The sequence below is a fragment of the Psammomys obesus genome, unplaced genomic scaffold (assembly GCF_907164565.1).
Source record: "Psammomys obesus unplaced genomic scaffold, mPsaObe1.curated_primary_1811, whole genome shotgun sequence".
In the NCBI taxonomy this organism is placed as follows: domain Eukaryota; kingdom Metazoa; phylum Chordata; class Mammalia; order Rodentia; family Muridae; genus Psammomys; species Psammomys obesus.
Genome location: NW_026596134.1, coordinates 2,214,186 through 2,239,994, shown reverse-complemented (window position 1 = coordinate 2,239,994; position 25,809 = coordinate 2,214,186). Strand labels below are relative to the sequence as shown.

General features: G+C 50.6%; 2 protein-coding genes across 18 annotated transcripts in view; one reads left to right on the top strand and one right to left on the bottom strand.

Moving 5' to 3' along the window:
- The window catches only part of Wdr20 (WD repeat domain 20), a 66,354-nt gene extending 56,608 nt beyond the window's left edge, over positions 1-9,746 (top strand). For 3 of the 6 annotated variants that reach the window (XM_055593179.1, XM_055593180.1, XM_055593177.1), the window contains one exon: positions 8,929-9,746. In XM_055593179.1, coding sequence (XP_055449154.1) covers positions 8,929-8,982 — 54 coding nt within the window. In that variant the 3' untranslated portion in view covers positions 8,983-9,746. Of the gene's footprint in view, positions 1-1,624; positions 1,690-2,193; positions 2,363-8,928 lie in introns of all 6 variants that reach the window. The other 3 variants (XM_055593178.1, XM_055593176.1, XR_008718486.1) reach the window with 2 other exon arrangements.
- Positions 9,747-9,806: 60 nt separating this feature from the next.
- Positions 9,807-25,809, bottom strand: part of Mok (MOK protein kinase) — a 36,632-nt gene continuing 20,629 nt past the window's right edge. For 3 of the 12 annotated variants that reach the window (XM_055593181.1, XM_055593183.1, XM_055593190.1), the window contains 8 exons: positions 20,780-20,858; positions 20,623-20,671; positions 19,531-19,709; positions 17,381-17,482; positions 16,148-16,284; positions 15,460-15,574; positions 13,645-13,922; positions 9,807-13,560 (listed from right to left, as the gene is read on the bottom strand). In XM_055593181.1, the coding sequence (XP_055449156.1) occupies positions 13,421-13,560; positions 13,645-13,922; positions 15,460-15,574; positions 16,148-16,284; positions 17,381-17,482; positions 19,531-19,709; positions 20,623-20,671; positions 20,780-20,858 (1,079 nt within the window). In that variant the 3' untranslated portion in view covers positions 9,807-13,420. Of the gene's footprint in view, positions 13,561-13,644; positions 13,923-15,459; positions 15,575-16,147; positions 16,322-17,380; positions 17,483-19,530; positions 19,710-20,622; positions 20,672-20,779; positions 20,859-25,809 lie in introns of all 12 variants that reach the window. The other 9 variants (XM_055593184.1, XM_055593187.1, XR_008718487.1 and 6 more) reach the window with 8 other exon arrangements.

The following is a 25,809-nucleotide window of genomic DNA, read 5'->3' as shown; positions in this document are numbered from 1 at the left end:
GTATCTGTTTTGCTGTATTGTGGGGTGGTGTGCTTTGTTTGGGTTAGGAAGGTGTGGCTGGGAGTCAAGGAAAGGCCCCTTGGTGTGCTTTGTGTGGACTGTTAGGTGTCCAGGCTGCAGGGTTCCTCCTGACATGGCGCTCGCGTGGGTTCAGTTCCCCAGAGAGAAAGCACCAAGGCACAGGTTCACACGCACAGACAGACAGTCACACACACACACACACACACACACACACACACACACACACACACACCCTTTCGTTTTTGTATGGTAGCCATGAGTCCAGGAGGATTCTTGGAGACAGCGCCCCAAGTGCCATCCCTCCCTTGGCCTGTGTCCCCTCAGGAGCCATGCTGTGTGGACTGCCCCTGTGGCCGGAAGGGTGGGGGACTGCGCTGTTCTTCCAACTCCTTCGGTCCTGCTCAGCTGCTCAAGGAGTTTCTTTTCAAACTCTAGTTTTCACAGTGGGAGATAATTCTTTGAACTGGGTATTTTGTGTCAAAATGATAGTTAATTGTTAATTTATTTAGAATATTTAGGATTATTTTTCGGTCTTGTGCGCATTTGTAATTAAATACAGCAACAGTGATCATTTGTATTGGCTGAGCAGTGACTATGGCTCAATGACCAAGACTTGGCAAGGCTTTTGTGTCTCCGAAGTGTCGAGACTCTGGCAGACAGTAGCCAGCTACCTGGCTTCCCTCTCCAGAAAGCCAGGCCAACGTGTTCATGGCTGGGTCCATGCCCTGTCCCTACCCTGCTCCTTCTCAAAAGGGGCTGCTGTTTAATGTGATAGCCACAGCAATGTGCTGCCCATGAGATATGACCCGGGGCCAGGCCTTCCGTGTCCCCGAGCAGCTCTTCATAAGGGTGCTCACGCCCCATCTGCCGCAGACAACGCTCCTTTGTTGGTAGGGTCAGCTGATCTGAGGCAGCAAAGGCTGCTGCCCTGTGGCCAGGTTAGAAGTGAACGCTCCATGTACAGTTTCCAAAATTCACTTTCAAATGCTTCCGAGACATTGAGTATGCAGTTTCCAAATTCAACACTTTGTGTCTGGCCTGAATACAGGGTGGCCAGTCACAGGTAAGTAAGGGTTACGGTGACGCTTACGGCGACCTCTCCGTTTGAGGGTGTCTTCTCTGGCAGGACCACTGCATGTGCGCTTGTGGACTCAGCGCAGACCATGGGCGCTTACACACCCCAGCCCATCTGCTGGCGGCAAAGGGAATTGCTGGGGTGCTGGGAATGGTGGGGGCCAGAACAAGGGTGGATGCTATTGTTTCCTTTGAAGGGAAAAAAAAAGATGAAGACCTGTGAATTCTTGTCTGCTTCCCCATAATAATGACACAATTTGTGATTTGGGGTTTGATCATAATCTCTTCCAACTTCTGCTAAGTGTTGGGTCCTTAATGTTTAACTGGAACCCTGTTGGGGCCCTTGCGGTGTCTCTTGCCCTCCCTCCTGGCTCCTCTGCCAGGTTCAGGACTGGGAAGAGCCCAGGTCAGCTCTAGAGGGCTGTTTTAACTGCATGGCCTGGCCCAGGCTGGCCCCTGCATGCAGGCCGATGCTGTTCCAGGCCCACTCTGCCCCCCTGACTGACTCCTGCCCCCCTTTCTTTGACAGCCGGCAGAGCAGTTCTGCAGGCAGGAGGACAGAGTGCAAGGTGTTCTCCAAGACCAGAACTAAAGGTGCGGCAGCTCCAGAAGAGGGTTCTGGAGGGTGGGGACTCCCTTCCTCCCTGTGCCCTGCAGGCAGAGGTGCTGGGGTGTCATGGGATTGTAGCAGTGTGTCATGGGGGTTCCTAATCGTCAAAGGATTCGGGATAGAACCGTTGGGCTTCCACAGTAGCCACCCAGAGAAATTTGGGGCACATGTTTTTAGTGTTCTCAACAAACTTTGAGCTTCCTCATCAAAAGCTCCCAGAGCCTTTTCATGAGCAAGAATGTCTTTAGTAGCTAGCCCTGAAATAAAACAGCTTTTGGCAAGAAGAGGCTGTTACAGGCAGATGTCTAGTCTACATGGTGTAGCCCAGAGTCCTGCCGGAGTCTGGTGAGGGCACCGCTGGACAGGTGGAGGCTGCTGCCTGTCCTGCTTACCCACCACAGGCCACCAGAAGCCAGCTGCCCTGGAGCTATGGTGAATCAGCCCCCGAGCCCTTCCCCACCTTTCTCTTTCTGTGCATGTGGTGCCAGGGATTGAGCCAAAGGACTCGACGCTTGCAGGCAGACACTGCACTTCTGAGCCACATCCCAGCCCTCTGCAGAGGCTTAGAAGCTGTGCCCTTCTTTTAAAAGCAATGCCCAGAGAGGTTGGGCAGCACCCGCATCCAGGACCTGTGGACTCCAAATGAACCCACACAGGGTAAAGAGCGTTAAGTTTTTCTGTTGTGATGATTGAGTTTGGGAGTGTTTTGAGACCCACTAAGGGCAGGGTGAAGGGAGAGTGCCGTTAGAAAGGCCCAGAGGTGGAGAGGAAAAGAAGCCTCAGCGTGTCATTCTGCATTAGGTGTGACAAGGCCTGCAACACCCCAGTTTCTGTGAGGTGTACCCACACACACCCAGGTGGTGGCCAGTAGTCACCTCCAGTGTTTTTCTTAAACTGCCTACAGCACGGCCGCCCCTCCATGTCCTGTGATGCATTCTGAATTTTTAATAAGCCCTAACAATCTCAGTTTGTGCTAAAATTAGTGAGCCGGCCTTGGCACATGTGTGCACCTGTGTGCAAGGCCCTCTCACTCTGCTGGAGGGAGATGTCTGTCTTTATTGAGCAAGCTCAAAGTGTGAGGAGCAAGACAGAAGACACAGAGGGCCAGAAAAGGATGCTGTGGAAACCCAAATGTCACTGTCAAACTGTCTGACTCTCTACCTGCGAGACTAGGAGCAGGGTTGAGTGGCTGATCTTGAATGTGGGCTGTGCTGTGGCAGTCATGGCTGAAAGGGTCCACGGCCCCTTATGCCTCTTGGCTCAGGGCCAGTTGTACTACTGAGGCGTGTGTGCCCACTCTTGAGGTCCCCTCCCCCACCCATGGAGCCCCATGCGCTTCTCTGGGCAGGCCTGATAGTGATTTGAAATCAGAGCCTCTGGTTGCAGTTTGGTTGCTAAGGCTGAACTGCCCACTCTCCTGGAAAAGCATGGGGAGCCACCACACCCACCAGGCCCTGTTTCTGTCAGAGCATGCTGTTTGCCTTGGGCTGACTGGACCACCACAACCTGGCTTAGGTTAACAAGGTGCTCATCAAAGTGCTATGTGGTGTCTGTCCAAGGGAGAGGAGATGTCAGTGTGGCATTGGTGAAGCCTGTGGCTCGTTGTGGAAAAGCACTTGTATTCAACTGTTACCTTGAGACTCAGATCCCAGGTTCAATTGTAAGAGCCCGCTCTTCTCGTGGAGCAACTGTCCCCACCGATGCCGAGTTTTCCATTCATGCTGCAATTGTTACATTATCCTTATGTCATGGTTCAATTCCTGACTATTGAGTTAAAAGTGTGAAAATCCTGCATTTTAACTTCTGTGTACGTGGGTTTTAAAGATTGTTATGAGGTGACTTTGTATAAAGTTGTATGGGTATTTCTCTCCAGTGAAAGTCAAGGTAAAACATGTGTTCCTTTCTTACATTTTCATCTGCTCTCTTCACAACTTGAATAAATTTCATGAAGAGCCCTCCTGCTGTGAAATGCCAGGCAACTGAGCTCCTAATGTTGCAATAACTAATGAAGCTTGAATATCAGTATTGTTACTTGATTCTCAGAACCATGTTTGTGTTTCATTGCTTTGGTTTTAGCTGTCCCCTTGTCACTGTCGCAGCAAAGGACCGCAGACTTGACATTCTGAAGCGCTGGAGGCTGTCCTCTGTATATTGACATTGAATAAACGTGTGAATGCATCGCAAGTGCAGATAGTTTTCAGTAGTCATTTTCACATTCAGCTTTATGAAAAAGGGTCTCAGTGAGCCAAAAAAGAAAAGCTGTCAAGTACGGCAAAATTAAGAACCTTGTTAATGTTTATAAAATAACCTTGGAGACTCTCCCGACTGTGCGCCTCAGTCAGCTTACTACATGAAATGCTGACTGAACACGAGAGGCTGCTCTGAAAGAGGCCCTGGCACTCTGCATGCAAAAAGGTTTCAGTGTGATATGAATGTTAACTCTCTGAAGGTAGCTGGGCCACCAGCTGGCTCTGCAGCCACCTAGCCAGCCTAGCGGGCCGAGGGCACTGCGGGCCTCGGTAGGAGCTCTTTCCCCTCAGCCAGCTTCCCACCTCACCCTGCTGAGCTTCTGCGCCACTGGGCTGGGAGGATCTGCCATGCAGATTGCCCTGCTCTGAGCACAACTGCGCTGGTCACCTCTGGCTGCAAATGCTTCCATGCAAGCACTGCGATGGAGAGTGTAAACCTACGGGGCCCTGCCAGAGCGACAAGGTCAGAGTGAGCCGGCCCAGGCTGCCCCTCCTCAGGCCTATGGTGCTCCCACTCACCTGTCGTCAGCTCCTTTCCTGAGACACTGGTCTCTTGCTTAGCCGCCTCTCCTCCAGGCTGGCGGTCTGCCAGCCCTATGCTCTGCCTCTCAGCCCTCATAGACAGAGCCAGGGTGTTTCCTTACTGCGTGGCTTAGTGGGTACAGGTTGGGTTGGCTGTGAGTGCTGCAAAGCAGGAGAGATGTTCAAACCTGTAGCTCAAAGTGACCTCCTAACCTCCTGCCATGAGAGCAGCATGGGGCTTTTTGAAGTCCTAAAAGACAGGTTAACAGCATTTTCAATGTTGTTTAAAGAAAACCATAATTTGACTTTTGGAGAAAAATAGTTATGTCACCCTTGTCCCTCCATGTGGGGCTACTGCATTTTAGTTAGTGGGTCTGTAGCAGCAGCTCTGTCTCCGGTGGGGCTGCACCTCTGCAACCAGCCTCTCCTTTAGGGTGGGCTCTGGGCAGCTTCTTGGATGAGCTGGATTTAGGACCATCTTTTCCACTGAGGCAGACCTCAAGGTCCAGCAGGTCACAGGATAAGGGCCTTAGCTGACAAATATTTCTGTTAGTGCACAACCTCGGAGAAGCTTTCAGCTGCTTGAACCTCTGTTTCTCGATCCTTCTCCAGATGTCTGTCTCCCCTTTTTCATCAGAGACCAGGTTGTGTAGCCCCTCTGTGTCACCTTCAAGGTGGCCTGTCAGTGGTAAGTTAAGGCTGGCCAAGTGACAAGGCCCACAACCCAGCAGGAGCCAGGTCCCAGGCTGCTGGACACAGACACTGTGAGCTTCCTAACCCCATATCACTGAGTCTGGGTACTCCGACCTCTTCCATGCCCCTTACACAGAACTGTGGCTTTCTGATCAGGTTTTCTCTGGTCTTTATATAGGTGTACATAATAAGAGGATGGATTCTTAAGCTCAGACAGATTAGAACACACCTAGGGCTAGGAGCATGTGTAGGTGTTAGATGATACTCATTGTCTGTGCCCCTTCTGAAGAGGCACTGCCCTCCACCTGAGTACAGCGACTGGTGCGACGTAGGGGCCTCAGGGCCAGCTGTCCCTCTAAGCTCAGACAGTGTAGAATACACTGGGTACCTTTCTCACAGCTCTTGGGGTGTATGTGTGGGGGGCTCAGTCTGCCTGGCTGGTCTGTGTTACTTTGTTTGGAGCTGAGGGACTGAATGGCTTTGAGCAGCGAGGTGGGTGAGAGGTGGCTTGCCATGCAGCCCCAGCTCAAGGTTTCCTTCACGCCCCAGGGCTGTTGGACTCAGATCCAGAAAGGGCAGCCTTCCCACAGCTCAGAGTTGGAGGCTGGTGTGGGCCCATGAGAACTACAGGACCTGTTCAACCTTGAATAATACAGCGTCTAGCTAATTATACTCCATCTCAGCAAGCATCCACCAGGGAAGGAAAAAAATGTTCTTTGGTTGTAGTGGCTTTACCTGAAGTGTTTTGTTGTGTAATTTTGAAATGAGATATCCAGCAATGTTGACAACTTTGGTGAGACCAGAAGAGCTCACTAACTGTTAGGTTCAAGAGTTGTTTCTGTCCAGGGGCTAGGGGACATTGTTCAGATTCTCTGCTGGAGAGACCTCTTGCTTGATTTTGTGGTGCCTGTAGGTACTATGCTGATTTTGGTGTGCACACCCGGCAGGCACACAGGTGTTCTTCTTGTGTGCTGGGTCTGAGCCCAGGTCCTAATCTTGACTCATCTGCCCCCAGTCGAAGGAATCGGGTTGCTGAAGTAAAACAGAAATGTCTCCTCACCCCCCCCCCCCCCCCCGAGGGAATTGGGTGGGGAGCTGCAGAGCCTCCATGCTTTAAGCATGGGCTAATTGTGACAGGCTAGGGTGTAGCTTGATGGAACTCAACTATACCCCTCAAGAGTATATTTTACATTGTCTTTCTTTAGGGGTACTGAGTTTTCATACAGGGTCTCCTAGAGCCCTGGCTGGCAGCCTGAGGGTGACCCTGAGGACTTGATCCTCCTGCCTCCACCTCTCTGGTGCTAGGATTAGAGGCCTGTACCACCACACCCAGCTGCACATTTCCTTTTGAATGTCATGCCCCCGATGTTCATTATGCGGAGCTGCATCTCTCAGTAAGCAAGTGTTTGGGGTCACTCTTCTAAGGTCTAGTGACAAAGCTAGGCAGTCTTCACCTGAGTGCTTCTGCTGGGCAGGTGCTGACCCAGTCTGACCCTGCTGAGGCCTTTCCTCTTCCACACATTTTTCAGTTTCTGGCCTGGGCTGGCTTCACACACTCTTCCAGGAATGTGAAACACCTGAGCATGCCAGATTCCTGCCAGCCTAGGGCCCCAGCAAGCCAGTGGACTCAGAAGCCTGTGGCCACAGGGCCAGCAACCCGGAGGCCAGATCCATTGGTCCTTATTTGAGCTGTTCCTCTACCTGGTGGAGGCCCCCAGACCACGGCCAGGCTGACATTGCAGAAGTGAACCCCTACGACCAGAGCCTGAGTCCCTAACATTTGCATGGGAATTACACAGTTGGAAGGATGGTAGATGGAACCTGTTGCTTCAGGAGACGGAAGTTTGTTCACCTTGGCTTAGTGGCAAGGACGGTGCACACGGTGGTGAGTCCTTAAGGACTAGCTCTCCTTGGCTCTTGACCACAGACAATTAGGACCATGAGCATTTGACTCGGGGCCGGGAGTTGTGGTGGCCTGTGGCCCACAGAGGGGTGACCTAACAAGACAGATTAAGTGAAAGCAGTGTGCATCCACTGTTACTAGCAGCCTGGAGTCCTGGTTGCCCATGTTTGGAAACTCCTCATCCTCAGAATTGTAAAGAAAGGACTGCAGAGGCCACCAGAGTGGGCACATCAAACAAGGGAGGTAGATGGGATCGACAGACTTGACTCCATGGCAGTTCTCAGTCACCTGGCCACAGAGGACCAAAGATGGGGCCTGTCCAAGCTGAAACATGCTCTGCTGAAAGAACCGCACCTCAGTGGCTTTCATACACTTGGCTTTAGAAAGAAAAGTCAGCATTCTGATTATACCCTGTAATAAGTTTGGATATGTTGAGTTAAAGTTTGCTCCCCCTGGTTTTGAAATCATTAATTACTGTTTGAAGATTGTGCATCTCCTCTGTGGCTGGCCATGGCCAGAGGCAGTACCCAGAGTGACAAGGCAGGCCACCCCTGTCTGCAGTGCTGCCTGGGCACAGAGGGTTGGTCAGGTGCCGAGGAGGCTGCTGCATGAGTGCTGTTGTGCCCTGTGCTTGCTTGCCTCGGCCCTCCCCCACTGGCTTGCGTTTGTAAAGGGTGAGGAACCTGGCTCTTTGCTGCACTGTCTGAACAGGGATCTGAGAGGATAAGAGCTCCTACAGATGCAAAGCAGGGGAAGCTGCCATAGTCCATCTGTTCTTGCCTGTTGGTTTTATCTAGACCAGTAAGTAGATTTCAGCTCTGAGGTCAGAAATTACAGGCCAAGTCGGGCGTGGTGGCGCAGGCCTTTAGTCCCAGCACTCAGGGAGGCAGAGGCAGGTGAATTGCGTTGAGTTTGAGGCTAGCCTAATCTACAAAGCAAGTCCAGGACACAGAAAAACCCTGTCTGGAACAACAACAAAATAAAACCACCACCACCAACAAAAAACACTACAGGCCAAATGCCTTGCAGTGGGCCAGCTGGTTCCTAGCTCCCTCCAACAAGGTGGGTGAAGCTGAGGACATTTAACAACTGTCTGCACTGAAAGTCTGTGAAAATGTAGCAGTGTTTATTTAGCGTTACATGTTGTCATTTGTAAATAATACTCAAGTACATGATTCTTTGGGACAGCTAAGGGGTGTTTGATTCTGTGGAGTCCAGGTTTTAGTTCTACTGCTTCAGTACTGTAACCTTAAGATTCCTGAGAAGTGAGTGCCAATCTGAAGTGACTGCCCACAGCCAGTAGCCAGTGCTAAGGAAGGCGCTCCCTTGGCCCTGAGGGCAGCCCTCAGGGCACCCGGAGCTCACCCAAGCTCACCTTCGCTCCGCTGGGGATAGGCGCTCTTGGGCTTGCTGTGGTAGACAGTGTGCCAGCACCTCCTCCCTTCCCTTTTGCAGCGGCAGGACATAGTCACTGGAGGTCACCAGAGCTAGGGGTGCTGCCTCAGCGCCCTCAACAAGCAGGCACACCCCAGGAGGAACCTGACAAACGTGAGGTGGAGCTGGTGACCCTGTCTGAAGCCACAGTGTCTGAGTCACACTGTCCTAAAGGCTGGGGTGTCCTCAGAAAACAGCTCCACCTTCCTGTAACTGGTGTTGAGGCAGGAGCTGCAGAAGCTCGCTCCAGGCCCGGTACAGTGCCCTGAGAGGTGTTAGGTAGGTGGACCAGGGGAGTGTGCTAGGCCTGGCTTCCAGCCCTTGGAAAGGCATGCGAGCCCGTGAGAATGCTGGCGAAGGGTGAGCCGGGCTCTGCGCTGCCCTGTGTCTTGCTGGATTAATGTAAACTGCTTTGTTTGCAGGGCTTGTTGTCATCCCCAAACCAAGCCAGTTCTCCAGGTGGGACTATAGTGTAGCAGCTGCAGTGCTGCTCCCAGACTCCCCCGACACGAGTGGACTGAGGGAGTGACAGACGACACCGGAGCCAGGAGCTGCGCTGGAGCCACAAGCAGGCGGCAGGCAGCCCGGCCTGCAGGGCTGTGTGGAGCTGCTAACCCAAAGAGTTGTTTCCATTTTTAAGTCAGTCTGCTGGGGCTGCAGTAAAAAATGAGGAATGGAGTTTTCTTGCTTTTTACTCTAAAATTCAATGTAACTAAATCCCATATAATATATATATATATACACACACACACACACACATATATACATAGTGTAAAGTAAATCGTTTCTTGGACAAGAGACCTTAATTCAGCTGTTTTAAATAGCACTTGGCTCTGGTTTTGCACTGATCTACTTTATACTTCAGGTGGTCATTAGCAGCCGGGGACACACTCATGAAGACGGCTGCCACCTTCTGACCTAAACACGTGATTCAGAAAGACAGATGCTGCAATCATAGATTTAAAAAAGTTGTTTGCACTTAAAATAGTTTAATGCTAATAGAAAATGGCGTTGACTAGGGTAGCGGACGCCCAGCCACCGCAGTGTGGAGTGGAGGCGCCCTTCTTATCTGTTAACATTTATTTTATACTGTTGTTTCCAATGCAATCAGTCTGTATTATATGTGTAAATAATGTAATTCTGAAATGGGAGAAATAGTTACTTCACTAGTAATTTTCATCATTTAAGAGTGCTATTTCTAATTCACAAAGATATTAATATTAAAATTATCTTGAATATACTATTTGTTTACCTTTTTTAACTTAAATTTTGTGTGGTTTTTGGTTTGGCCTCATTCATTGGTCAGCACAGAATTACTTCATTCTTGGATATCATGCGCCTTGATCCCTGTGTAAGGCTGACTGTTAGAAACATGTCTTGGTTGATAATTCTTGGGTCTGGGCCAGTCCTCACACTCCAAAAGAGCGTGGGAACTGCCGAGGCCTGGAGATTCTGGGTAGGCCCATGGCCTTTTCCTTACGGCTGATAGTCCACCCGCTGCCCTTGAAAGCCGAGAGCACACACCGAAAGTTGCCACAGCTCCTGCAGCAGCTCCGTGTCGGAGGTGGCGCAGACATGAGCGCGGCTTCGGGGTTTTGTCCACACGCGTGCATCTTTGTGCTCAGCTTGAATTCTTCGCCCACCTGGAGCTGCTGTAGGAGCTACTTAGAGACAAAGCCTGAATGTCCAAGCAGAAGGGCCCTTCTTAGCTCTTGAAGACTCACCCAGCTGGGCCCTGAAGGCTTTGAGACTAAGCCACCAGGTATCTGCAGCACTTCTCCGAATGAGTCCATTAAACTGGGGGCATGTGGAAGGAGGGCAGGGCTTTGCTGGGTTGGCCGACTTTTTAACAGCTGTGGCTGCAGCAGGGTGACGCTACTGCAGAGTTCACAGCCACGCGAGCCCACGTTCGTGGGAAGCCACTGGCGTCTGCTGCTGCCTGGGAGGCCTCTAGATTCCTCAGCCTTTGGTAGGTGCAACACAGGATGCTAAGACTCGCGATTTCTTCTTTCTTGTTTTGCTTTGTTGGTTTCTGTGTTGACAAGCCTCGGCTAGCCTGGAACTCAGTGTAGCTTAGATCATTATCTCGAACTGGAAGCCGTCTTGCTCTTTCAGCCTTCCAAGTCCCAAGTCCATGGATGACAGACATGCCACTGCCTCGTGGAAGACTCAGTGTAAGGGTCATGCTGTGTGTATAGAAGTTGGAGGACACTTGAGAGTCATTTCTTTTCCTTCTACCATCCACCTTAGGTCATGAGGGCGGGAGGCACCGCACCATCTCACTGTGTAAGTAAAATAACTTATAAATCATATACTCAGATCACATCACAAGAAAGTGCTAGCGTATTTTAGACGTTTCGCACTCCTGTCAGAGTGCTGAGCACACAGGAAAGTGCAGCCCTTTGAAAACACCCGTGAAAGTGGTGGGGAACCGCTCTCGAAATCAAGCTGCAGCATGGCAGCCAGTGATCGCCCCAAACAGATCTGTTCTAGCTCCTCCGACTGCAGGCAGTGACAGGTGGACATGAGGTCAGTGCCAGGGTAGGGGTGCTTGTGTGAGAACTGAAGCGCTGTCTGAAGAGATATTCCAGTTGTACTCCACAGCTCTCAGCACTCAGGGTCCTCAGTCCTTTCCCGGTCTCAGCCCAGCCTGTGTCATCCTTGTCTTCATTTGATCAGCTGTGTCCCAGTTTACCTTGGATAACTCTGCCAGTAAGTAACAACATTTTCTGGCTCTGTTCCTAAGATCAGTCCCTAGACACATGGTCTAAGATGCCTTCCAAATGGTTCAGTAACTGCCCCAAGGCTACAGACACCGCATACAGCGGGTCCTGGAGCCACAGCAAGTGACAGTCAGCATACTTACCTGGGGCTGGGTGAGTGCTGTTCCATGGGTGGGGCTAAGTAGAGGGAAGATTGCGTCATTGCGTCTGTGAGCAGGTTAGGTGGAAGTTAGCATGGTGAAGCTTCTTTGCCTTGCTGTCGCAGAATGCTGTGGTGACAAGTCAAAAATGGGGAGAGGTTGCTGTTCAAATCCTACTGCGTGGGAGAACCCACGGAGAACTGGGCGGCTATGCTAGGCCCACAGGAGGCAGAGACAGCCAAGAGCTTTCCCTCCAGTCCTTTCTGCAGCCTTCTAAGGACGGCTTCTCTGCCCTAACACCTAACCAGGCTCAGGCCAGCTTGCTAGCCTTGCAGCTCCTACAGGCCATCCTGTCATACTGAACTAGCTTCCATCTCTGGGTCCCTTCTGCTGGCCTGGCTAAGGCCTACTGGACTGAGGCTCCTAAAGCATCGGAGAGGCAGGACAGGCCTTCCCTGCTAGGTGCTCTCCTCCATGCCAGGGACACCCGCTGTCCCTGGCTCTGTCCACTCTAACCCTCATATCCAGTCTCCATGCCTGTGCTGGACAGCCATACCTACAGTGCTCCATGCCCACACTGCCCTCTGCTGTCCCACACCTTCCTACAGCGTCACTGCCCTTTGGCTCCTGGCACTGCCCCCTCACACCCACCTGTGGCCTGAGGCTTGGGTCAGTAGCGTCCTGAAGGAAGCAGGTCAGAGATCTGAGAACACTTTCCTGGGAAGTTTCGCTTTTTAAATGGCATAAATTTGAAAAGATAAAACAAGGCAAACTCGATTCCTTTGTTCCACAGGGCTGAGTAGAGGTGAGGCTGCTGCCAAGAGTGCTACAGAGCACACGAGCCCTGGGTTCCAGCCCCCAACACAGCAAAAGCCGAAACAAAAGCTAACAGGTTTAGGAAGGTCTTGTCCAGCTGTCTGACGGTGCTTTTGCTCTGAGTGCACTCAGTACAGTCCTGTACAGGGTTTCCATCCTCCTCCCATAGGCTGTGTACTTGCGTGTTAGCCCAAGGAGGACACCCGGTGTGCCAGGTGCCATTTACTGTCTGCGCCACTCATTCCCCTGAGAGAGAGGCTCTCACTGAAGCTGGAGCTTGCAGTTTGGTTTGGGTCCATCATTGGCCGGAAGGCCCCAGAGACCCTCCTGTCTTTGCCCCATTTGGCACTCTTCCCTCCTCCAGCGATAGGCTACAGGGGTGTAACAGTACCCAGCTTTTTATGTGGACACTATGGATCTGAATTCTGGTGCCCTTCTCACGCTGCAAGCACCCTTACCCGCTCCCCATCTCCCTAGCCCCTCTTCATTTTTCCAGGCACAAGGTGCCCAACTTTCCTACCTGCTCCAAGCGACGCCGGCAACCTGACAACTGGCTGTGCATCTCTCAGGGAGCCTAGCGACTGGCAGCCAACACACATCACTCCAAGCTGGCACTGGGAGGACACCAGAGGCCTGCCCTGCCGGGGGTGGGGTGGGGGCTGTCAGCCCAGCCACCTGCAGCTCTGGAAAGCTGTCACAGAGGAGTAGCTCAAAACACATTTACGTGGAGAACACTGTGATAAGATACTGCATCAGCACCTTACTTAGTGACAGTCTCCAGCATTCCCGTGAGGTACCACGGCCACACCTGCCAGTCCAGGCGGGAGACCCTGAGGTGCACGGTGCACAGCCGCCTCTCAACCAAGCCTAAGTCAGTCATCACAGAGATATTGGTCTTTTATTTGTTTTTTGAGGCAGAGATAATATGAAGGGCTCTTCCTCCTCCACCTCCCCAGGGCGGAATTGCAGGCATGAGCTACCACGCTCTTCTCTGTGGATTCATAGAAGGTCACTTCAAACCCTGACATTATGCAAATGAAATAAACCCTGGAGTGTGGTGGTGGTTTCACAAATATATTAAACTGGAATACTGAGTACAGCTGCTTTGGGGTTGTACACACAAGGCTCCAGGACGTCTTATAGACAGCTGCAAACACAGCACGTCCTGGGCCACCACACAGGGTGAGGAGCACCAGCACACGGTGTCCTCTGGCCCTCCACTCAGCCGCCGAGGCCTAAGCCTGCTTTGGTGCCTGCTCTTGCTCTCCAAGAGGGTCAGCAGGTGGTGTGCTGGTCAGTATTCGCCCCCTTTCCTGTTGATCGTGGGTAGATGATACTGTTTCAGGTGAGGTTTCATGTCCTTCTGCGTGTCTGTCTGGTAAAGAAGAACCACAGACACTGAGTGGAGGCCAGGGCCGGGCCCCCGTGCAGCCCCGCAGAGAAGCTAGAGACACACTACCTTCTTGTTCACACCAGCACACTTCAAGGGCCTCAACACAGGGACTCTTCCGTTTGTGCCAGTGCCCAGCACTGAGCGCAGCGTTGGGCTGGAGCACGAGGACAGTTTGGCCACTCCAGACAGCCTCAGTTTGGGCAGCTCCATCAAGCTGGCTTGCCTTTGTCTTCTGGTATGGCCCTCCTCTTGCCTCAGGGGCTGCTTCTTGAAACAGAACACTGATCAATTCCCGCTCAGGAATCAGGTCAAGGAAAGGACGCTCTTTTGCCTGATCAAACTTCCTAGCCGGGGCGGGGTAGAAACTAGGATGAACAGATGCCCTTGAGCGCGGCGGCGGCAGCCTCCCCGTACCCCACAGGCAAAGGCAGGCCTCAGACCCCATCAAGCACTGGCCCTCAACGCAGCCAGACAGCTAAGCTCTGGCCAACTTGCCGTGAGCTGATGGCGGAGTGCGGGCATAAAGCAGTGCGCCGGGCTGCGGTCCCCTGCAGCGGTCCCCTGCAGCTCTAACTCTGGGCTGCCCTGTTGACCCCAGCAGGCTTTTGTTGGGCTTCAGGGTAAAAATGGTTTCTGCATCTGTTTGTTTGTGATAAGGTCTCACTAAGTAGCCCTGGCTGGCCTGAAACTCAGCCACCAAGATTGAGCTGGGATAAGAGGCGTGTCCCGCCATGCCCAGTAGTTTCTGCATTTTTTAAAGTATTAAAAAAAAATTCCTCCACCTCCCTAGCATGTGAGAGAATGTGCAATACATAGTTGGTGTGCAGCTCCCTGGAACAAGGCTCTGCCACCTTAGGTGCCCTCATCAAAAGCGTGGCTCAGGCCACAGCCAGGAGACCGGCCCCCCCTGCATGTGACTGCACTTTGTGGGTGGGGTGCCATGGAGGGTACCAGCAGACACAGTTTGAGGGCAGAAGGAGGTGCAGCTGAGAGGGCAGTTTGAAGGCCATTTGTGATCATGGGAGCTGAGGGAGCGGAGGCCACCACGTGGGAGGGGAAGCCATGGAGGAGAAAAGGAGGGGGAAAGTAGGAGAAAGTGCAGTGCCCAAGTGCACCTGCCTCCTGGCCTGCAGGGGCAGCTGCCCATAGCACTGGACACAGCAGCCAAAGCTCACACAGACACTGGCTGCTGTGGCCCATGTGATCAGCCATGAACAGACTCAGTAAAGATGGGGGGAGCAAGTGACTGTTAAGAAAGAGGCAGCTAAGAAAAAAAAGAACAATGTTCAGGCAGAGTTACGGTGCTAGCCCCAAACTGTACAGCTGGCAGAACTGAGCAAATGGGTGCTGCCAGTCAGGATGCACCAGGATAGGTGCAGAGAAAGGTGGAAAGCCTGCACAGTGAAGCCGTCATGCCCACAGGAAGAAGGCAGACAACCCCTGCCGGCCAGGCTGCTGCTCCTTTCAGCCCACCACGTTCACCAGCTGTGGCTAGGGGCTACTTTGACTTCTCAGGACCTCCCTGCCAGGGACAGTCTCAGGGTACACAAGGTGTGACCACAAAGGGCTTTGGCCCAGAACAGGTACCTGCACGTGGCCATCAAGTCAGGCACACATGGGAGGGTCCCCTCTCCGGGGTTGCTCACGTATGATGTCAGCCATGGGTCTATAGCTAGTGAGGCAGAAAGGGCCTGGGTAGTTAGGTCCAGGAACTACAGGGCATTCAGAATATTCCTAACACAAGACCACAGTGGCGTGATGTTCAAGCCTTGGTGATGCGATGCCCTGTCGGACAAGCATGTCTCTACCCTCCACAACCTTATGGTGGCCTCCTCAGACACGAGCTGTACAGGAAGGCTTCCAGTCTGGCCCAGCTCATACCTGCTTTCTGCACTCCTTTGAGAATGGCCAGTTGTGACTGGGTGACTCTGGCACCACGGGGTGCTTGGGGAAGCAAGCTTTTCTGTGGCTGGCCAGGGTCTGTGTCTCAGCTGCCCTACAGGGGAGAAGAAGAAAGTGGTCACCTCCGCTAATGGCTCCAGCACTTGGCTGCCTCCGTCTACAACTCTGCCATTATTCAGAGGCTCATCCAGGCTTCTTTCCACATGAGCTGGAAGAGGCCTTTTCTTCCCTTCCTGTCAGTTCAGCCTGGCCTGGGCTGGGAGCAAGGGCTATCTTAACCATGTAGTACTTCATGTGGCCTTTAGGAGTGTGCAGAGGTGTGCAGTTGTGTGCCGGTGTAAGCCCCTCCCACTGAACACTCCACACCTACTTGCAGAGCTAGGTGGCAGACAGTGCCTGTACGCTGTTCATCCTGGATGCATGCCAGGCTCGTCTAAGGGGCTTACCTAGAGCCTTGACGCTGAGCCCAAAGCAGCCACACAGGCCTCTCTCCCCGGGCTAAGAAGCTGCTAACTGCCTCATCTGAGGAAGGACACATCACGGAGACAGTCCCAGGAGGCAATGACCACTGTCAGAATAAAGCTCTTCCCAGGTCAGATCCTTGTCCCATAGGTCTCATGAATTAAGGTTTCCCACTCATCACTAGGCAATCTACCAGAATTCCTACCTTTGCATCTGGAAATAGGGGTGCTGAAGGGCTTGGTGAGCCGCAATTCGTTCATCAGGGTCGTAAGCCACCATTGCACACAGCAGGGAGAGGCATTGCGGGGACAGATTGGCTGACAGTGGAGGTATTCCTGATCCCTTTTTAAAAGGAAAATCAAAACTCATAGCTCTCGACCTGCATTGAAAGCCCAATGATAATAAATCATCACGCCATTATTAGAGTATGGTGGTCACCCCCTGACTCTAAGGGACCCACACTGAAGGTAAGAGCTCACCACCCTCAAAGGGAGGAAGTCAGGTTGGGGGTGCTGCTGCATGCTTATAGTCCTAGCACTTGCGATGTAGAGGGAAGAGTCAGGTGTGCAAGGCCAGCCTCAGCTACATACACTCTGAGGCAACCTGGGCTTTAAAGGGGGGACAGGACAAGAGAACAAGCAATTCTTGACTCCAGGAGAGGACCCTACTGTGCCAATGGCTCTGGGAGATGCTAGTGAGGAGCGCAGGTTCAACTACTAGTTAAAACCTACTGCTCTGAGCCAAAGGGGAGGCTGGGCGGGGGTGGGTTTCTGCATTTCCTGTTCAATTTCACTGTGAACTAAAACTACTCCAAAAATTAATCTAGTAAACAGGGATGTGCATACTATGACTATACAGATTCCCTTGCCTGTAAAAGCAGAAACCTCACCTAGCTGTGTGACTAGAATTAACGGCGAATAGGAGAAAACAAGGTGTGTGGCTTCTCTACTGACCTTCCTTGGAGCAGGGGCTTCTGGGAAATCTCTCCTAGCAAGTCCCCCACTCACTGAAGGCCTCACACAGCTTAATCTATCATCAGAACAAAACTGCAGTGTGGCTGCAGGGGCTGGGCATCACTGTCACCCTCTGACTGAGAACTGGCAGGGCAGGAAGTCATCACAGACAGCCTTTCCGACCCAAGCAACAGTTCTCAGCCAAGCAGACCCAAGTCCCATGAAGTGCTCAGGGGAGAAGCCAAACACAGGCCTTCCAAGAGAGCATGAGGGCTGTCTGCGACTCCAGGGAGAGTGCAGCCCTCTAAGCTCCACAAAGAGATGGCTGGCTCCCCCTTTCACAGCAGAACCCCAAATGGGTGGCTGGCCCAGAAAATGTCATGAGGTCATGGAACTAGCTCTCTGCCCTAGCCCTGCCCTGCTGTAGAAAGGCTGAGCCCAAGCCAGGGAGTCCACCCCAGTCACCCAGGGCATATCACACTTACTGTTTGAACTTGGTGAGGGTCTTCTGACAAGGGGTACCAATGACATCATGGATTTTTGAGATCTGGTCCAGTTCATTTACACCAGGGAAGAGTGGCTGCAGGCTGTAAGGGCACAAGGGATGTCACAGTAAGGCCAGGATGGGCTGCCTTCCGGGCAGGCCTCCCTCCACACGCTCAGTCCATGGAAACAAGCCTAACACACACGCAGGCCCCTAGGCCTGGAGACTGCTACTCTTCCTGTGGCCTGGGCTTTCTCTATGGCCCCAAGTATTTCTCTCTCCATCTCACTCTTTCTTTCTTTCCTTCCTTCCTTCCTTTTAAACAAACAAACAAACAAACAAACAAAACAAAACATGTTTAGGGGGCTGGAGAGATGGCTCAGCATCGAAGAGCACTGTCTATTCTTCTAAAGGTCCTGAGTTCAATTCCCAGCAATCACATAGTGGCTCACAACCATCTATAATGAGGTCTGGTGCCCTCTTCTGTTGTGCAGGCACACATGAAGGCAGAACACTGTATAAATAATAATAATAAAAATTAAAGACTTAAGGTTTTTTTTATTATGTTTATGGGTATTTTGCCTGCATGTGTGTCCGTGCACCGTATGCCCGTCAGGTGCCCAGGGATGTCCAGAAGAGGACATCAGGTCCCTTGGAACTATAATTATGGATGGTTGTAAGCTACCATATGAGAGCTAGGAACTGAACTCAGGTCCTTTGAGGGAGTAGCCTGTGCTCTTAACCTCTGAGCCATCTCTCCATTTCTTGAGAGGCAATCAACAGTCTCACTTCTCAGCCCAACGCCCCGCTGTCTCTACTGCAAATGCCATAAGCCACATAGAGCCTTCTACCAGCTCAGAAGAGTTTGGTGAGAAATTCCAGGTGGCCAAAGTCTTGTCTTGTCGGCAAATGAGTTTCAAGAAGCCTTTCAGCTCAGAGCTGTTCTCATTTGGGAATATGGGTAAAAAAATGAGACCTAAACTGGGCATGGTGGTGCATGCCTTTAATCCCAGAACTCCAGCGGTACAAGCAAGTGGATCTCTGAGTTCAAGGCCAGCCTGGTCAGAGACCTGAGCTAGCCAGGGCTACTCAGAGAAACCCTGTCTTGAAAAAAATTTTTAGACCTGTATGAATAACCCAATCTGTGTTCCATGCCACAAACAAACAAACAAACAAACAAACAAACAAAAAACACAACTCTGGCTGTAGGACTCATTAGCTTTGTGACCAAAGAGGATGTTGTGTGAGAGGATAAGAACAGCTCTGAGGCAGAAGGCAGAAGACAATGTGTCAAAGCCCAGCGGCTTACTAATGGTTCACTCAAGGCTGTCTGGCCTTCTGCGCTCTTGACTGGACATCCTCTAATACCTTTCCAAACTAACTGAAGATGTTAGCACATGACAAAGAATTACCTGTTGGCACTTATGGTCTCAGTAAGGTCCCTCACTGGGCTTTCCAAGTGACATCACTAGTCCATACGCCCGAGTGCCACAGAGTGCCTGAAGTGCATGTCCACACCATGAGTCCACAGCAGTCAGAGGGGCAGGTGGGAATGGTGACCCCGGGGCCCCTGCCTGTGCTGATACTTCACTTAAGATCCATCATGAGCAAAGGCTGTCACCCTGTCCCTTCCCCTCCTGTGTCCTGTTAAGGGGGACAGCACTCACCCCAGGCTGTCCCCAGACACTGTCCTTCTCAGGGATGGGTGTCAAAAGGTTAGAGGAAGAGCAAGCTGGGGCTTTCTAGAAAAGTCCAGTTAGGCCAGCAGGAGCCTCATGCTCACATTGTGGCCGGCCACTTACTCTCATTCCCCATGGTAGGATCAAAGGTGGTGGTACCCTGCCTCTCTTGCTTGTACTCACCTCATGATCAAGCCCCACACCCCAATCCTACCCTGCCATGGAGTCTGCGGGTGCTGCTGCCCAGGCCATGCAAGCAAGGGCAAGTACTTGGTAAAAAGTGAGATGAAATCCTAGTTAGCTGGCTGCTGAAGGAAAGCCCAGGGCAGTAGAAACCAAGCAGAAACTAAAATGACTGCAGCCCAGAGCTTAAAGGAAGGAGCTGGCAAGTGCCTCGCCCAGCTTCAGTGTGTGACCTGGCCACATCACCCTGTGAGGTACCTCAGGCTCAGGCGCTGGCCTTGCTCTCTACCTGGCAATCTCGTAGAACACGCAGCCAGCGCTCCACAGGTCCATCTTGTATGTGTAGAACCCGTCAGTGAGGAGACACTCTGGGGCCCGGTACCACCGGGTAGAGATGTACTCTGTGTAGGGCTGCTTGGAATAGACACTGCGGCACGACCCAAAGTCCCCTAGTTTCAGGACATCCTGCTGCAAGGGAGAGAGAGCAGGATTGGCTCCTTCTCAATCTATAGCCAGGATCACACAGACCATTTCAAACATAAAAACTATGTGGAAATCCCAGCATCTGAGCAGCTCAGAACACACAACGTGCAAGTGTGTCTGGGGGAGAATGAAAAACATTTACAAACTTCCATGTGCTGAGAAGGTGGCTCAGCGCAGGCCAGTCACACCCTCTCTCCCAGCAGCCCCCAAGCATGTGCCCCAGGTGGTACAGGTCTAGCCTTACTGCACGAAGGCTTCTTGCAGCCACGTGGCTCAAGGGGACTCTTCTGATCCAAGTCAATACATGTAGAGAATCCATACCTGGTACTCTTTAAACCTGGGTAGCACAGGAGACTTCAGAAGAAACCTCAAGTTTCAGAAATCTCAAATTTGAAGGGCCTCCAAATGCTCCCTCTCCGAACTGACATTCAGCAAGGAGAATGGCTATTTGTGAGGGATAGCTGTCTGTTGAGCAAAATGGCTCCTCATACTGCATTCTTGCAGGGAAAGTTGATAATGTTGACAGCATTTGCTAAAGCAAGCCTTCTTTTACAAACACGGAGAACAAACCCAGGCCAGGGACTTACCCAGTGAATTAGATTTTTATATTCTGAGTCTGGAGAGATGGCTCTATGGTTAAGAGTATGTATTGCTCTTGCCAAGGACCCAGGTTCAGTTCCCAGCACCCACACGGCAGCTCACAACCAGCTGTAACTCCAGCTCCAAGGGTCTCACAAATCTTGCCTCTTCTCTGAGTACCTACACTTTTGTGCCTACCCACACCCAGACAAACATGTACAATTAATTAAAAATAAAAAACAAACCTAGAACAAATCAAACATTTAAAGCTTTATATTCTACCTTTATTTTGATATTGCTTCTATATAAAAGTTGTTACCTTTACTAGGATATTTTCTGGTTTTACATCTCTGTGAAATATCCCGTTTCTGCATTGAACATTAAAGAAAGAATGAAGAGAATGACTTGCACCTCAGTAATCCAAAGTCTCTGCCTAGAGTCTGCACGCTGCTGGGGAGGCACCCCCTCCCAGCTACCTGTGCATGTGGTCGAGCGATTTGCATAATTGGTACATATAATGCATGATCTTTTTCTCTGATAATGGATGTCTTCTCCCTGTGCAGTCAAGAAAATGGGCCAATATGTTTACCAATGCCAAACACACATACACACACCTTTATGAAATAAACATAAAGCTTTGACTTTAACAGTGTGTTAAGGCCTGCTGGGGTGGCAACACACATCTGTAATCCCAGCATTTAGAAGATAAGAGGCCTGAGGATGAGGGTTCAGGGTCATCCTCCCCTTCATGATGAGTTTGAAGCTAGCCTGAGTTACACAAGACCTTGACTCAAAAAGACCCCTTCCTCTCTAAAAAAAAGAAAGGGGGGGGGGTGACAGCTTAGGTTCCCCAGGGAAAAATACGCTGAAGCACTTTTAGGAAATAGGGACTGTGCTTATACAACACACCATTTAACCCTCAAACCTTCACTCAGTAGTTAGGGGAGGCACAGGCATGGCACCCTATGCATGTACCGGTCAGAGAACAGCTTGTGGGAGCCCCTTCTCTCCCATCGTGTGGCTGCCAGGATTTGGATTCGGGTTGTTACGTTTGGTGGTAAGTACACTCACTTGCTGAGCCATCTCACCAGCCCACCATTTAAAAGCTTACACACTGGCACAACTTCAGCTAGGTCACATGAAGCATAACAGTTCTACTCTAGTGAGAACAGTACTGAGTGCTTGTCAGGGTACCGTGGTCTGACTTGGAGCCTCCCAGGCCATTTCCCCAACATTCGTGTTGCTCTTAAAATCATGAGGAGCCATTTGGAAACCTATCTTCCTAGGCTCTGTGTCTATACAGGAGATACCACATATTTTGAGATGAGATGTGTCTGTGTTGCCCAGGCTAACCCCTAACTTTTGGGCTCAAGCAATCCTCTTGCCTCAGCCAAGCAGAGGCATGCACCGTGATGCCCTTCTGGAGACCTCATCCTAAAAGGAGGAGATCACAGTCCACAGCAGCTGGGATTCAGCTCAAGATCCCTTCATACCCTGTGGCAGTGCTCATACTGGCCACACCTCTTTGCCTCCTACAGCTTTTCAGTATAGTCTAAATTTTTTTTAAGGATTGCATATATATATATATACACACACACACACACACACACACACACACACACACACACACACACACATATATATAGGCAAAGTATGTACGTGCATATGAGTAGAGGTACCTGGAACGCCTAGAAGAGGGCACTGGATATCCTAGAGCTAGAATGATAGGCAGTTGTGAGCTGTCTAATCTGAATACTAAGAATTGAACTCAGGTCCTCTGGAAGGACAGCGCAAGCTCGTCACCTCAGAGACTCTCTTCAGACCAAACTCTCACTTCCCAACAACTGCCAGCATCTCGGTCTACTCTTTTCCAAAGGTGTCACGTTTTACTTGACTTTTTAAACTTTAAAATGACCTTGGTTGTCTAATAGTTCTTTCACTCTTTCCCTACTTGACACTGTTAGCTCAGCTGTATAACAATTGTTAGCAAATAAATTTATTCTCTTTCTCTGAACTGCTAAACAATGATACTTATGTAATAGGAAATAGTTAGCTGGGCAGTGGTGGTGCACACCTTTAGACCAGCACTCCGTGAGGCAGAGGCAGGTGATCTCTGTGAGTTTGAGGCCAGCCTGGTCTACAGAGTGAGCTCCACGACAACCAGAAACTGTCTTGAAAAAACAAACAAACAAACAAAAAGAAATAGTTTAAAGTCAAGCATGGGATCCCATACTTATGAGGCAGAGGTGCAAGAATCAGATTCCAAGGCTAGCCTGGGCTACCCGGTGAGTTTGAGGAGAACCTGAGCTTTAAAAACAAAAACAAAAACCCTGTCTCAAAAACAAGTGTCAAACAAACAAGTGAGAAAAAAGTTTAAGTCATCTAAAGATGGTAGCCTGTAATTGCAGTGCTCAGGAGGTAGAAACAAGACAAGTTCAAGGCCAGCCTACACTATGCAGTTAGTTCCAAGCCAGCCTGAGTTATATAGCAATGCTCTGTCTCAAAAAACCAGAAAATAATTTTAAGATCTCTAGGTGCAATTAACTTTTCATTCAATACCATAATCTTTTATTATATTGTTTCATGACATTATAGCTTCCTAGAATTACAGTTAGAGGCTGGAGAGATGATGGCTCAGCACTGAGAGCACCTGCTGCTCTTGCACCACACTGGGCAGTTGTTTCAGGGGATCCAACACCTCTTCTGGGCTCTCCTATCCACATCCACTCCTTTAGGCACACACACATATAAAATAAAACAAACTTTTAAAAGATAAAAATGGAGATGTGGTGTTACAGACGGCTCAGTGGTTAAAGGCACTTGCCGTTCTTGCAGAGTCCCGGGGTTTAGTTCCCAGCACCCACAGGGTGGTTTGCAACCATGTGTAAATACAGTTCCAAGTACTCTGACACCCTCTTCTGCCTCCCATTTGCTCCAGGCTCACACATGCTGCCCAGACGTATAAGCAGGCAAACACTCATACACAGAAAATACATTTAAAAGTTAATGAACACTAAGATTTTGTTGCCTTTCCTAGGCTTGAGGGATTTTGTAACTTGCCGTGTAGAGAGCCAGAATGTAGCTGAGCAGTGTATCACTTTCAGAGTGTGCTTAGCCCCCTTCACCCAAGCCCAGCTCTCTTCCCTGGCTATCCCTAGGACTCTGTCCTCATGGGAGTGAGGCACCAGAGGAACAGTGCAAGACCAGTCTAGACAGGTCTAGACAGTGAGTGAGACCCACACCCTGGAAAAGGGACATCCACTGTCCACCGTCATCCCCAACAGATCCTAGCCCTCCAGGCCCAGTGTATGCCTGGTTCCTACCAGTTTCTTCTTTTCGAACAGTCTAGAACAAACAAAAAGAAAAGAAGGGCGATTAGTAAACTACCGGAGAACCTTCTGTCTGCTGGATGAGTGATAAATCCAAATGCTGTCTCTCTAACCTTTACAGGTAGTCTTCTGCAAGTAAATCTTCAGTAGTTCTGTCACTCACAAAGCTCACCGGAAGGTCACATACAACTTCAGTACTATAAAATGTCTTAGGCAAGCACTGACACCTTTCACTGAGTCAGAATCATGTGAAGGAGGACTGGCCTATGTTATGACAGGCTATCCAGCGCGTACACTCCCATAAAGGCCCTGTCCTCCAGCCAAAGCCTGGCTCTTTGGTCAGGCATGGAGGCTGCATGCTGAGCCCAGCCCAGCCCAGCCAAATGATCCTCCATTTTGGAGGCTCAGAGGTCACGCCTACAGCATGGATGTGCATAGGCATGCTCCGTGTGATAGGGAGCACCAAGTATCTCACAAAAGGCTCTGAGAGAAAAGCCAGAGGGCTGAGGGCCGGGGGCGGGGGGGGGGAGAGGAATATGACCAATATGACAGACTGGATGCCAGATGAGCAGAGCCTGAACGATCTTGAGCAGCACTCCCTTACCAGCCTGGAAACTCTACGCTTTCTTTGGAAATGGAAGTGTTTCAATTTTATTGAGATTCTGTTTCTTTACCTCTCAAATAGGGCTTGCTCACGGGACAGAAGATCAAAGGCAGAGGCACACTGCACATATAACACTCTGCCTCACACAAACTACACTATACTGTAGACTTGGAGTGAAGTGATGGCGATAGACGGCCACTCAAGACACCTGTGGGTGGGGCACAGCTCTCCATACTTTACACATATGGTTTAAGCTTCAAGGCAACCCCAGAGGGAGGCACTGTGAGCTCTCCGTGAGGACATCAAAAGCACACCGCTAAGCACAGACTCTGACCCACATGCTGTATTGTAGCAATCTGAACCACTGTCCAGAAGCTCCGAACCAACACGTAGGCTGCACACTCTGGAACTGGTGAAGCACAGTTTCACTGGAGAACAAGCAACTGCTGAACTCAGCTACACAACAGCAAACCTACAAGGCTCAGGCAATGCGGCAGAGCAAGAGGGAGAGACTGAGAGACCCAGAGGATGGGTGGAGTGCTGTGGAATGCTGTCTTCCAGGCACAGCACAACAACCACGACACTGCTGAGCCCACAGCAGCTATGACTACCAGCACCAGATTTCCCCAAGTCGGGCCATTAATATTCTGTCAGAGAGGGAAGGGAGCACATGGCCCCACCTCTCCCAAGATCTACAGGCAGTCAGTGCTAACATGTTCTTCAGGGGTGTATCTTCTAGGAAGGTGCCCATGCTCCTGGAGATAACTTCCCACCCAGCTCCTATAAGCAACCCTAATCTCACTGTCTCTCACACAGAAAGACCTAAGACACTGTGATACACATACATGCAAACACACTTACACACATAAAACAAAAATGTTTTCTAACAGATGTGAAAGTAGAAGAAGGGCTAGTTGGGAACAGGAATAGGATTAGTAGGAGTGGGGGATGGACAAAGATGGTGGAGGTGGCAAATAAATTGAAAACACATCAGAGACATGTATGAAAATGTAAAATGAAAGCCATCATTACAGGCTGGAGAGATGGCTCAGAGGTTAAGAGCCTGAGTTCAGTTCCCAGTAATTGTGAGACATGGTGGCTCACAACCATTTCTAATGAGATCTGGTGCCCTCTTCTGGTGTGCAGGTGTACAATCAGACAGAGCATTGTATACACAATAAATAAATCTTTTTTTTTAAAAGGAAACCCACCATTATGTATAATATAGGCCAATAAAAAACCCTAATAGGATGGTGTCATCATTTCAGAAAAAAAAAAAAAAAGATTCCAGTGACAAGTGTTGCTTCATCCACATTCTAAATGGCACAAACTGATGGTCAGGGAAACAAAATGTCAGTCATTCCAAGTCAGAAATTCAAAAAAATACTAGGGATGCTGTAACAAAGATAGCTAATGGGGCTGGAGGGATGGCTCAGTGGTTAAGATGGACACTACCCTTGCAGAGGACCAGGGTTCAGTTCCCAGCACCCAGGTCAGGAGGCTCACAACAGCCTGGAACTCCAGTTTCACTCCAGGAAGCAGATGCTCTCCAAGGGAACCTGCACACATGTGG